Source organism: Urocitellus parryii, chromosome 10 (genome assembly GCF_045843805.1).
Source record: "Urocitellus parryii isolate mUroPar1 chromosome 10, mUroPar1.hap1, whole genome shotgun sequence".
In the NCBI taxonomy this organism is placed as follows: Eukaryota; Metazoa; Chordata; class Mammalia; order Rodentia; family Sciuridae; genus Urocitellus; species Urocitellus parryii.
This window is the reverse complement of record NC_135540.1, coordinates 144,322,308-144,335,670: the sequence shown is the minus strand read 5'-3', so window position 1 is coordinate 144,335,670 and position 13,363 is coordinate 144,322,308. Positions and strand designations below refer to the sequence as shown.

The following is a 13,363-nucleotide window of genomic DNA, read 5'->3' as shown; positions in this document are numbered from 1 at the left end:
TGTAGAGAATAGAGCCTTTGGATTCTAACCTCAGGACCATTAAAAAAGAAAAAGGAAGATGAGTTAGATCAATATGTGTTTTGTTTCTTGTTGGAAACCTTCCTTCAGTCTGGTACCACCATGGCCCTGTTGGGTGCAGGCCTGGGGTTTGGGGCCAGCTTGGTCCCCATCAGAGCCTTGGGACAAGCTCTGGGGCCCACAGGAGAGCAGGCTCTTGTCACATGCTTTAGCATGACGGCATCTCATCAAGAGTGGGTTTTGAAGGGTGTTTCCAACTTGCTGATGGCAGAAGGTGCAGCTGGGCATCAGGCACATAGTCACCAATATGTGAGCAGAACCAGGATTTTTAGGTAGAGTTTAACTTTTCAGCTTTAGAAGTTTATTTAAGTTTCCACATGTCTAGAAACTGTAAATTAAGACCCCATGACCAGGAGTCAAATAGAACTGGGCGTGTAAACAGAGCTAAGGCAGAGGCAGAGTGATCTGCGTGCAGTGGGCAGGAGAGAGCCCCAGGGCCCAGGCCTGCCACAGAGGGAACTCTGCTCTCATTTGCCTATAAGAAGCATGCAGTCCCTTGCTCCTGTCCTCCATTCATGGAGCAGACATGATATAGTGCATGAGAATCCCCAGAGACGCACCACACGGTGGTGCCTGTCCTGAAGCAGGTGAGGGTGGGTGGCTTATAGGCTGCCTACACAGGAGTCCCTGTCTGACAACCTCCTCATGCCCAACAAGCCACCAGCCCATTCCTTCCCAGCCTCCCCAGCCCAGAGCTCGCGATGCATCACTGCCTTCTCCTCAGTCCCACATTTGCCCTTGCAGCCCTGCACACAGCGGAGTGCAGTGGGGTAACAGGCAAACGTGGTGCTCAGAGGGCCTCCAGAGGATGCTGGGATGGCTGCTGAGGCAGGCTTGCCTGAGGCCAGAGCCCCTAGGAAGGGGCCGTGGGGCAGAGGCTGACAGGGGGGCTCTTGCAGAAGGAAGGCCACCTGGTTCCTGGCTGTGCCTTTCCACTTCCTGAGCTGATACCAGGCTCCACTGCTGGCTAGCACACCTTGCCAAGGGCTCCTCTTGCCAGCATGGTGGCCTGTCACTGGATCTCCCAGTGTCAAATCTGTACTTGTAGTTTACGGATGAAGCTCAGTGTTTTAAGCGTGCTCATTTGGAGTTTCCCTTTTCTGATGCTCTTTCTGTGCCTAGAGAAGGGCAAAGGACAAAATTGTTCCACTGGGAGCCACTGGGCTGCTGGCCCCCATGAAGTCGCGGAGCCCCAGTCCTGGTTGTGGTCCTGGTGTCCTGATGACCCCCAAAATGGGGTCCTGACCCAACAAACTCAGTGTAAAGTGGAAGTAGCCTTAGTGGAGGAAGCACTAAGTACCCAGCCAGCCCTGTATCCCAGCTGGCCTCATGGCACCTCATGGCACTCTGAGGAGCCTGGGCTGAGGGCAAGCTGAGCTCTGCTGCTGCTGTAGGCAGGACAAGAAGGTCCTGCAGGGTGTTGCTAACCCAGAGGGTCAGCTTCACTGTGTGCCTTCTGCCGTACGTGCCTTGCTGTCATTGTTGCAGTGGGGTGACAGCTTCCAGTAATCCAGTGAAGTTGTGCTCAGGGAGTCCGGCTGGCCATCTCCCTCATACCTGCTGCCTCTTTTCTGTTTCACCAGGCTCTCCAGGGGCAGAAAGGCCTTGCCAGGTGCAAGGGTCTGCTCCCACATGGCTTCATCCACACGCGCAGGCAGGTCTGTAGTGATGTCTGCATCTTGCTGTAAACTGAACACTGTTCTTTTCTTGGGGTCACTCACACAAGGTCCACCAGCTTACAGTCCTAACTTGAGGCTTGCCTGCTTGGAACTCCATGTCACAGAGGACCAAGGATTGTCATTGTACATGCCTTCTCTGTGGAGCTTGCCTCTGCCCAGGCAGTCCTCAGTTCCTCCGGGCTCCGCAAGTGCACTGCCCGTGCTCACACACACACCTGAGTGGCTCCCTCTTAGTGAATGACTCTTGGAGAACTTTTTTCCTTCTAAGTTTTAAGAATGTTTAAAATTACTAGCAGGTGTTGAATTTGTCGAGTGGTTTGTGTGTCTGTTGTAGACTGTGGCCTTTCTTCTAAGGAGGTGTTCTCCCTATAGTGCAGGGCAGCCTCTGCCTGGTGGAGAGCAGTGGCTGAGGCAGCTGGTCCTGTTGGGTGATGCGTCTGTCCTTTTCCCTCTGCTCTGACCTCGGCAGGGTTTGGTGTGTGCATCACTGGTCCGCAAACTGAGTTGGAAGAGCTGTCTTTGCGTTTCTTGTGGTGCTAGGAACAGAAGCCTGGGTCTGGTATGTGCCAGGCAAGCACTTTGCCCAAGCTGCCCTAAGCTGCCTTGTTTCCTGAGAGGACGGAGTGTCCTGGCTGCCCTGTAGGTCCCTCTGGGGACTTCCAGGCAGGAGTCTTCTTTGAAGGAAACTTTGCAGTTGCTTACTCAGCTTCTAAAATAGAGTTTTGGTTTTCTCCACTTGTCTCAAATTCTGGGAATTTCCTAAGTAGTCAATTTCTGAGGAATTTGCCAGTTGCATGTGGACTTGGGTTTCTGTCACCCTGAAGCTGTGCACAGCACCGATGTTGCCAGGCACCTTCCTTGCGGCTCTGTGCTCACTCACTAGGCTGTCTGCAGATGCCCACCCGTATGCCTGCTCATCTCATCTTCTCATGTCCTCAGTAACCCACCCAGTTATGCTTGCTTGTTGTTGGTGGTGCTGTCAAGACATAGGCAGTGAAGATTTATGTGTGTGGCTGCCCAGTTCAGGACCCACTGGTTGTGACTTGTTAAAAGTTACATGTGCTAACACTTCATCTCCTCTGTAACATGAGCCACCGTTGGAGTTTCGCAGCCTTGGGTGGTCAGTGGCTGCCATACTGGGCGGGGACAGTTCAGGACAGCCCTGGCCACAAGCTGGCTCATCCCCCCACCTTCTAAGGACTGCACACAGGCCTGTTGGTTCTGCCTCAGTTTGCTGGGAAGACAGACTCTCCTCTGTCCCATCCTTGGGGAAGTTAACTGAGCTTTAAGATTGTTAGTCAAAGGTAGTTATGGGAATACCTGAAAGAGAACATGGTACAGGGTGGGTGTAAGCACACGTAAGGCCATATCTGAGCACTGTTCTCAAACTCATGCCTCCCTCTGTCCTGGAGCCCTGGCGTTCTCCAGAGTTTGGCTCCAGGCAATCCTCAAGCCCTTCTCTGGAGACACTTGCTCCCATGTCAGAACAGAGCCCTGAACAAGTGCTCAGGAGACGCACCTAGGGGGGCCTGGCTGGGCTCCTGAGCTCCCCTCAACATACAGCGGTCGCCAATACTGCTAGCCCTGTCCAAGAGCACAGTCCCTGGTGGCCGTGTGATTGGAAGCCCATGTGGCTCTGCAGGGATTGCTCTAGTTCTTCACTGTTGCAAGCGCCCTGCTCACTGTCCTCATTCCCCTGAGCCGCACACCTGCCAGGTGCCCACACGTTTCCTCATGCACATTCTCTTAGTGGGTGGGAAGTCTGACCAGGAAAGAATACAGTGCTCAGTGTGGGCAAATGCTGCAGAAGTCATGGGTATCACAGGAATCTAATGACAAATTTGTTCTTCACAGTCCCTCTCCAGAATCCCTGTGCAGCTCACCCTGAAATCCAGTGCCTCCCTTGGGGAAGTCCATGGACCCCCTTCCTGCCTTCTTGGGTCCAAAGCAGTGTGACAGAGCCCCCACCTCCATTCTGTGTCCCCACGAGCCAGGTTTCTGCTCTCATAGTTTCCCATGGCTTTGGCTGGGCTGGTCACACTGGGCAGATACTTCACCTGTCTCCGTAGTAAATCCCCCTTCTTCGCCATCATTGATTTTCATTTTTTTTTTTTTTAAGCAAGTAAATGAGCAGACATGTTTAACCACCCAAGGCTCAGAGCTGCTGGTGGTGGGCCCCTGTATGGGCAGCACCTTGCCCCGTGTCCTGTAGTGACGCCTATCTCTGCTTCTCCTCAGGCTTCACGATGTAGCGGGACCCCCGGCCCCCACTCTCAGGTGAGTGCATTTGAGCTGGCCTCCCTCCTCCTGTGCCTTTGAATCAATGGGCAATTCCCAGAGTCATGCTGGGTCAGTGTGTCATGGCCACGGGCAGGTCTGCAGTTCCTGGGTGGCATCCACGACAGCAACTCTCAGTGCCCAGTGCCTTCCTCTGGGTTCATGTGACCAGTGGACTCCGTCCCCATTGCTGCAGGATTTGCTTGGTCCACTGAGAACGCAGTGGCAGGACTGTATGCAGGAGCGTCAGTGACGTGACTAGTGCCATTTCTGTGCTAGGAGATGGAAGCAGAGCAGAAGCCAGGAGGGAGGTGCCCAAGTGAGCCAGAGTGCAGAGGGAGGGAAGAGCGGCGCATCCGCTTGGTGGCCTGAAGCCTCCATGCCACGCGGGAGGAGGGACACGCAGACGTCCAGAGGAGGTGAGGCCCACTGGGGGGTGGGGGGTGAAGATGGTGGTGTCTCAGACTGGGGGTGAGGCACAATGGGGAAGGGTGCAGTGTCAGATGGCCTCGCCAGCACTCGTGCCATACTTGTGACTGCGGAGAGCAGGTGTGTACCTGGAGCCCACAGGGCTGTGTGGGACACGTTGTGGGAGCCACCAGCTGTCTCCTGGGTGTGCAGAGGGGTTGAATTGCACTTCCCTCCTGACTCATGTGGGAGCTGCGAGCAGGAGGGCCTGAGCCTCAGCTGCAGTGCCTGCAGGTCAGGGGTGGCGTCTGTTCAGACTGGCGCAGAGGGGGTCAAGCCCACAGGATGGCACTAGTCCTCCCCACCCTGGGGCTCTGATGTCTTCCTGGCAGCCACAGGCCCTGGTGGACAACAGTGGCTGGTGGTGGATTCTTAGAGTCAGGGGCCATCCTCCACCTACTACTATATCCAGGGGCTAGGCCATGGACCAGAGAGGGCTGGCCTGGCTCCATGCCCACCTGAGAGGCAGGGATGGGCTTCCAGTTAGGAAGTGGACTTCGCCCAAACAGCTAATCTGTGGCCACCAGGCCATGGCACGCTGTGCCATCCCTGGAGGGACAGTGTTTGCTGGAGGCTAGGTGAAACACATCGGAGTGGTTTAGATGGAAGTTGTCATAGGTTTCTCTTGCAGAAGCCAAAGATGTTGACCAGGAAGATTAAGCTCTGGGACATAAATGCCCACATCACCTGCCGCCTGTGCAGTGGGTACCTCATTGATGCGACCACGGTGACCGAGTGTCTGCACACGTGTAAGTCCACCTACAACTCTGCGCCTTCCAGATGGTTCCAAGGACCACAGTGAGGGGGGTGGGTAGGCAGCTCCTCCTATGTGTTTCTGGGGACTTGGCTGTGTCTTACCAAAAGCTTTTAGTTCATGTGCAAGGGCAGCAGGGCCAGGAAAGTTGCAGGGACTCCAGGAGAGGTCAAGAAGTGTCCTGGGATTCCTGGAGATGAGACTTCCCTAGGATCATGGGACACAGAGCTACTGTGTTGTTGCCATAGGGCCTATGGGATGGCGACTTTCTCCTTCAGCAGGCAGAGAGGCCTGTTTTACATTTCAAATGAAGTCTTGCACTTTTCAGGTGGGTGTCTACTGGTTTGCTCCTAGGGACTGATTACCTGTTCTGACCATCTGGGCTTGTGTGGGTTTCTCTGTTTGCAAGGCAGGTACTGGTCACCTACAGGGTGATGGTACCTCTGGTGGCCGCTGAGGAGCATTTTGCTAACGCAAAGGCTCTGCACAGATGACCTCCCACTCTTCACTGCTCCCTTTAGAAAACACTCACCCATTTCAATACACACTTTATTAAGTTAATTTCATTAGAAGCCATTGGGCATAACCAGGTGATTTTTGTTGAATTTTTTCATTTTGTGTTGTACAAAGAAAATGCTGTAGTCTTTCAGGCCAGCTTAGGAAAGCTCTCAGGGTCAGCCCACCCTAGTGCCCTTGGCTGCGGAACAGCCAGGACCCCAGTTCCCACTGCTGAGTAAAGCCCAAGGGGCGGTGCTTTCTTTCAGGAGTAAGAATGTGACTCTTGCGTGTCACACCTGCAAATGAGTCAGAGATGTCCTCCTTGGCTGCCATTGGTGGGGGAGGGGCAGGTGTTAACCAGTGTCTCCCTTCTGGACTTGCTTTCGCACCTTGAACAGTCTGCAGGAGCTGCCTGGTGAAGTACCTGGAGGAGAACAACACCTGTCCCACCTGCAGGATAGTGATCCACCAGAGCCACCCGCTGCAGTACATTGGGTGAGTGCACACCGCGCCAGGTGGAATGGGACTGAGCAGCTACAGGCGTCTGCCCCTCCCTGTGGAGCCTCCACTCCACAGGCACCCAGACATCAGGCCATGCAGTGGCCTAGGTTGCTGGAGAGATCTCCAGGCCACTTGGGATTTCACGAGTTTTAATGAAGTGAATGAAGTTCAATTTGAAGTGTGAGTCAGGCCTGGGACCCACTTTCTGTGGAAATAACTTGAACCTGGAATGGGGCCAGGAGGTGAGGAGCTCGCCAGGTGGAGTTTCAGATTTGGGGGGCCACTGGAGGAAACACAGTGCCCCTATACCACCTGTAGGAGCAAAGAAAAGTCTAAAGGCAACTGTCGAAGGGCTTGGCGTATGTCTGTGTTCTGCTTAAACTTGTGCAGTGGGCAACATAGGGGAAGGTACCAGTCCTCAGAGGCCCTGCCAGCCTCCAGGCAGCCCTGCATGGTCCTGTGGCCCTTCGGGTGTCAGTTGGCAGTCTGGGCTTCTCTTCTCCAGGTGCCATCTACCTCTGGTGCCTTGCTGTTCTGGTTCTGCCTTATAGAGGTCCTCCTATGGGCTGATTGCAGTGGCTCTGTGTCTGCTCTCTTGGGGTACAGTTTTGCAAACCCTAGGGAGGGGTTTCCCCACAAGAACTACTGATGGCAGGAGATGTAAGGGCCTTCATGCTGGCCGCCCCTTCTCCAGGTACTGCCTGGGGGACAGACCCTGTCCTCGAAGAATCAAGCTATTGTGCTAATGTGGAGAGAGTAGGGGTGGGGCTAGGACTGGAGCTGACCAGGTGCAAGGCCTTGGGGGCTTGGGCTTGGGTCCACAGGGCTGGATCCTGCTTCTCTTCTCCAGTTCATCTCTGGGTTAGGACTCATGGCTGTGAGCTGGGTGGAGAACCTCCCCTATGGAGGGTCCCTGGCCTCTGGGCCCTCAGCCCCTTCCTCCTCACAGCCTGGATGGCAGCCCCCATACCCTCCTCAAGTGCCCACCCTGCACTCACAGGGCAAGGCAGGCTGACCAGGAACTGCCACACCAAGCCTGGGTGTGGCACGGTCTTCTCAGCTTCAGCATTTGTGTTCAGGATTTACAGTGGCCAGGCTGGCAGACATCCCAGATAGGTGCTGGACCTGGGCTCCAGGGTCTGGCAGAGGCCATGGAGCATGTGACAAAGGGAAAGAGAGCAGCTCTCAGCCTGTGTCAGAGAAGGGGCTTCACTCCAGGGGCTGCCACTCAAAAGCCCTCTTTGCCATTCTTCCCCATCTGTTTAGCACCTGCTCTGAAGAAAGGTCCCTGCAACTCCTAGGCAGGTGGCAAAGCCTGGCGCCATGAGGGACCCAGATGTAGAGCTTGGTGGCAGGCAGCATGACCCAGTGTGTCCTGGGGTGGGCAAGATCTGGTGGGAGAGAATCGTGCTGGGAGGGGTCTGTGGCACTGTGTGCACTGAAGGCCTGCTGAGCACAAGTGTCCTGCTCAGGACGTGGGCGAGGGGGGCCTGAGAGCCCGCGTGGCCCTCCACACTCCACTCTGCTCATGGAGTAGACCGCCATCCTTGTAAACAGCTGCTGCACCTGGCCCTTGATGGCTGGATTTCTGTGAATTTTATGAAATTTTAAAATTTGTCAGTTATTTAGATATCACTAATTTGGTGCATAAACACTTTGTTTTTGTGGAAATTATGTTTAGAAATTAAAGTTGATTTGAAAACTAACAATTCCGTAACCGTTTTTGACCTAAAAAAGAAAACAGTTTCTTTTTTTTTAACCTTTGTTTTATTTATTTATTTTTATGTGGTGCTCATATGCACTAGGCAAGCACTCTACTGCTGAGCCCCAGCCCCAGCTCCAGCTCAATGTCAGAAATTTTCCAAGTGGATCAGGCCTGACCTCATGGAGCTGGGGCCCCAGGCAGGAGGGCAGGAGCAGAGTGTGGGTAGCCCAGAGCTGCCCCGTGAGTTGGCCCCAGGTCCAGCAGGACAGGCATCATTGCTGGGGTAACCTTCTGACCTGCCATCACTTTTTGAAACACTCACTGAGCAGCCTCAGTTCAGGTCATTGAGAACTTTGGGCAGCACATTTTTTCATATGCAAACTGAAAGGAAAACCCCACCAAAACCTGTGCTGACCACATGGACAATGTGAGAGCCACCGAGTAATGTCCCCTGACACCCCACTCTTCTCTCTGCAGTCATGACAGAACCATGCAGGACATCGTTTACAAGTTGGTGCCAGGCCTCCAGGAAGGTAAGACTCACATGCTGCGCTAGGTCGGGGGCTTGACCCTTGACTGAGGGGCGAGCTCGCAGAGCCCGGTGGCACCATCTTATGCACCCTGCTCCCGACTCCTGCTGGATTCTCCTCTACTATTTCTGAGGCGTGTGGACTGTCTCAGTCCTGGGAAAAGGCAAAAACGCCCCCAAGGGAGACGCTGAGACCCCAAAATGTGTTTGCAGCAGTGCTTGAGCTACTTCCACAAGCTCACCAGGAGCTCTGTGCTCACCCGTCCAGCAGCTCCACCAGGCTCCTATGCCACCCGCTGCACCTTGCAGCTCATCCATGGTGTTAGCTTTTGTCCTTTAGGATTGCTTAACCCAATGCCCACATGACTGGTGGGAGAGGCATGGGGATTGCTTCCTGCCAGATGCTGCTCCTGCTATTGTCTCTGGTTATACTGTGAATGCTCTGGCTTTTGGCTTGTGTTTGTTTCTGGTTGTTTCTGGCAGGATGCACACAGGGCTTGTACTTAGGACTGACCCACAGCCTCCTCAGTGTCAGTTGGAAGTGCCTCTGCACTTCTTATCCTGGGGTGTCCCCCCAGGTCTGGACTTGCAGAGGACCTGCCTCCTGGGGTGGGTGGAATTGGCGATAGCTCCAAGTTGTTCTGGCTACCCCTGAGCAGGTGCTATATGGCCCTGGAGGTGAGGGGTTCACCGTGTCCTTGCTTCTGAGCGGGCAGTGGAGATGCTATACTGCTCCTGCTGTTCCCTTCTTCTCCTGGCTGGAAGATGTTGACAAAGACACACTGCTGCTCAGGTTCCCTGAAGGTCTGTTTGTAGGGCAGGCAGGACAGACACGGAATCCTCCATCCTCTTTCCCAACACTCCGCCCACCCTGGCCACCTGTACATTGCCATTAGGGTCCTTTTGAAGCTGGGTCATGTCTATGGCCAGCAGATATCTCCTACTGAGCCAGGGTCCCTGTGGCATCCTGGCGGCCTGGGTGGCCAGTGCTCCCAGGGCAGGAGGTGCTGGGGCTACCCACGACTTCACCACAGGTGGGAGTACACACCAAGGCTGTAGGCAGTGCAGTTGCCTCTCCACTGCCATTTCTGGCACTGCTGCTTGGAGGAGAGTGGTGGTGTGGGAGGCCAGCTATACTGAGCACCTGCTCACTCCTGGGCACCGCATCTCCCTCACCACACCAACCCATCCAGCATGGTACCATTGGCCCCACTTGGAAGTTGGAGGACCCGAGTTGGAGAGCCAGGTTCTCAGCTTCACGTCCCGAGCAGGAGGCTCGCACATTTGGGCTTAGCCCTCCTGCTGGTGCAACCCTAAGCACTCTTCTCTGACCGGCACATTTCCTCTGGGGTGGATGTCCTTCTCGAGTATTCTCACTCTGTCAAGGTGGTCCTCTGGTGAGTCTCACCCTGACGCAGCAGCTCACTTCCTTTTTGGTGGAGGTAGGCTGCAGGTCATCTGGCTTCCTTGGTTGTGCCAATGTTCGTAAACCTCATTCTCAGGCCAAAGTCTCCAAGTAAGCAGGGCCTTGTACCCATGAGTCACACCTGGGATCGCGGAGTGTGGCATCTGTGTCCCTGGGACAGCTCCTGGGTTCTCCTCTTGCTTTGCTTGTGAGAGGTCGGAATCCATTTAGTTGCCAGCTGTTTCTTTTTGGCTCTGTGGTATTTAAACCTGTCTCCCCCTGGCAAGACCTGTTCTCTGAGCTAACTAGGTTGCCTCTTTCACACCTGAGGCCACCTTCCTACTTTCCCTCCCCTCATGCCTAGGGCCTGGAGGATTTTCACACACTCAGCAGCAGACCTCCCTGCACCTCTTCCTCTGCTCTGAATGGTCCCTTGTGGCCATGGAGCTGCTGGGGACATGGTGCCTGCATGTTGTTTTATCTCATGCCCTGCTGCACTGGCTGGCACAGGTGCTGGCATCTGGCAGCCCACACCTGACCATTGCCTTCTTCATGGCTTGAGGGTCATAGTGCATCAGTGACGGGGCCATGCCTGGCATCTGGTCTGCCTCCCGTCCAGTGGCAGGCTGGTACCTGCTGCAGCCAAGGGTAGTGCACTCGTTGCTCTGAGCTGCAGGCAGCACTCTGCACATCTCAGCATCATGCCTGCAGAGTGGGAGCCTTCGAGCACCTGTACCAGTGTTGGTCAAGCTTTCTGTCATCATGCCACCCAGAATGTCCAAGCTGGGAAAGGAGAAAAGCAGGCCCGCAACTGACTGCCCTCCTGAGAGCATGTAGAACAGACCTGCTTAGCAAGCAGAACCACCTAGTGAAAGTGGGAAGTGACGGTGAGGCTGAAGTGAGGCCTGACTGGCCTGTCTGCTGGCAGGAGCCACATTTGCCACGCACGTCAGCCACACGGCTACACAGATTTCAGCAGCTCGGCAGCAGCCATCTAGGTCTTTGGTTTTGTTCTGATCTAAGGGCTGAAGTTATCTCTGCTCAGTGCTACCAGACCCTGAGTGACTTTGGAAGCCTCTCATTTCAGACCTACTGATTTTTCCTGTCCATCCTGGTGCCACGGGGCAAAGCCACACTCACCCCAGAGTGTAGGACCTCAGTGCGTGGGGGGGACCTCGGCATGCGCTCCTGCCCTCAGCTTTCCCTCGCCCTCACAGAGTGCCGAGACAGTCGGCCCACAAAGAGAAAGCGCTGGTTTGGCTCAGATTTGAAGGGTCCAGTCTGTGGCCAATCAGCCTGTTGCTTCAGGCCTCTGGAGAAGTGGCACAGCCTGACAAGAGCATGACCAGAGCAGAGCTGCTCACCTCAGGCCTGCGAGTACTGCAGCCCCACATCAGTCCCTTCAGAGGGTCTCCCGCTAGGTTCGGCCTCTTCTCTACCACTCCCTAAAGGGCCGTTGTGGAGACCAAGCCTCGAGCACTGGGCCTTTGGGGGTTGCTGGTCCACACCACAGAGGCAGGACCTCGTTGTCCAGACTTGCCGAAGCTGTGCTTTCTGGCGCAGCACCGTCTGGGGCCTAGACGCAAGTCCAGAGGAAGTCAGCCACATGGTAGAGGAGTCTGCACCCGGCCTCAGCTGGAGGACCACGCCCGTGGCTCTGGGTATGGTGGAAGGCCAGCACGGAGCAGGCCTCTGAGCTTGCCTCATTGCACACTGGAGAGGTTCACAGCACAAGCCTGTGTGGGAACCAAAAGTGAGACACGCAGGCCTCGTGGCAGACGAGCATGGGGACATGTATGTGAGCCCTGATGCCAGGCGAACAGTGTCGCCCCACAGGGGCTCCATCCTCACTCTGGAAAACTGCCCTTGGTGGCTGTCACTGTATTTTGAATTTCTTCAATAAAAATTTGGGGGGATTTGTTTCTCACCTGTTAACTGGGCTGTGCAGAGCCTCAGTTCTGCCCTCTGTCCTTCTGCCCTCTACAGGGAGAGCTCCTGCCCTGAGTGATGTACAACAGGCTGGCGCACATGCTGAGCAGGGCTTGCCCTGGTCTGCGGGCTCAGCCTCCCACCCCCAGGTTGGCACCCACCATGGGCCCAGGGACACCTCTGTCAGACTGGCCCAGGTGGCCGATGGCTTTCCTAGGAGTGGCTGTGGGTCTCAACATTGCTGCTTCCTTTTCCGTTTCTTAAGGGGCATCTTGCAGATGGAGTCTAAGTCTGCGTGTCATGGCACATGTGTGTTGTGGCGTGTGCTCCTTTGTAGCAGATGTGACCTCTGTCACAGTCGGATGGCTGTCAGGTTCCCCTGGGTGAATGGCTGCTCATCCTAGGGCGGCTTGTGCGTGGGGTTGCCTTGCTGTGACTGGCCAGTGCTTCGGCTTCTCCAGGAGCAGCCACCAAGGCTTAGGCACTGTGTGCTGCTGGGGATTGTCTGGAGGGCCAGCCCCGCGGTGGGACCCGTGGCATTAAAGCAGTTCCAATCTTCTAGCGTTACAAACAGGACTCAGCAGATAGCTGGATTCTAATCTCCTCATGCATTTACCTGGTTCTTTGGGAATAGATGGCTAATGGTAGGATTCTCATGTCATTGTTAAAGTGTATAAAGTATTTTAGGCATGTGATACCAAAAACAATCCCCATTTAATGTTTCAGTGTGTAGAGACATGGCATTGGGGCCCTTATTTTTATTCTTTTGTGTCCTCATGGGTGAGAAGTTAAGAAATAACATGTGCTAAGGTGTCCAACCCAAGTTGCTTGCCTCATGTCCCCATGTCCTGTGGGCTTGCCATGCTGTCCCATGTCATGCACAGGGTGTCGTGCCTCCGTCTGGGCTGCTTTTGTACAGTGGGGGGACACCCCTTTCTGAGCTGACCCTTGCTGGCTCTCAGGCTAGAGTGCACGTGCCTCTCGCCTCTAGCAATGCCCATGGCTCCTGCAGTGCTCAGCCTATACGTCTTCCTTCCTGCACACTTGGCATTTTCAGAACAGCTGTGTAGGGCTGGACACACCCAGGACTCTGCCCAGGTGGTCTTGGGGCTCGTTGTCTGTAGGGAAAAACAGATATGCAGGTAAAAAAGTCAATAAAGGACTTTTGTGTCAGCTACACAAATTAGTTTTTCCAGAGACGCTTGATAGGGCCGTCATTGAGCAACTCCCTTAAATTTTCTTGCTACCTGTGTGTCCTGAGTGGTGTCCAGCCTCGAGCTTCTTCCCTGAGGTCTGAGCATTAGTCACATGGATGGAGCACTAGCTAAGAGTCACTCAGTAACAGGGAACTGATGGTTCCCTGGAATAAAGGTGCCAGGCTGGCCTGCTGTCCAGTGAGGATGCAGGTTGGCAGCTGTGTTCAGGCCCTCCGTCAGCCAGCAGTCTGGCAGATCTGGCAGAGGTAGAAGGATAGAAGGGACTTTCTGCCTGTCTTCAGGGGGAGTTCCTCTCTGGGGAGGGTTTCCTTGCCCTGTTCTGC

The 13,363-nt window shown here is 54.8% G+C and overlaps 1 protein-coding gene across 3 annotated transcripts in view; it reads left to right on the top strand.

Moving 5' to 3' along the window:
* The window catches only part of Pcgf3 (polycomb group ring finger 3), a 34,128-nt gene that overhangs the window by 6,000 nt on the left and 14,765 nt on the right, over window positions 1-13,363 (top strand). For all 3 annotated transcript variants that reach the window (XM_026379470.2, XM_026379471.2, XM_026379472.2), the window contains exons 2-6: window positions 3,996-4,034; window positions 4,314-4,453; window positions 5,134-5,251; window positions 6,153-6,249; window positions 8,438-8,493. In XM_026379470.2, coding sequence (XP_026235255.1) covers window positions 5,143-5,251; window positions 6,153-6,249; window positions 8,438-8,493 — 262 coding nt within the window. In that variant the 5' untranslated portion in view covers window positions 3,996-4,034; window positions 4,314-4,453; window positions 5,134-5,142. The remainder of the gene's footprint in view (window positions 1-3,995; window positions 4,035-4,313; window positions 4,454-5,133; window positions 5,252-6,152; window positions 6,250-8,437; window positions 8,494-13,363) is intronic.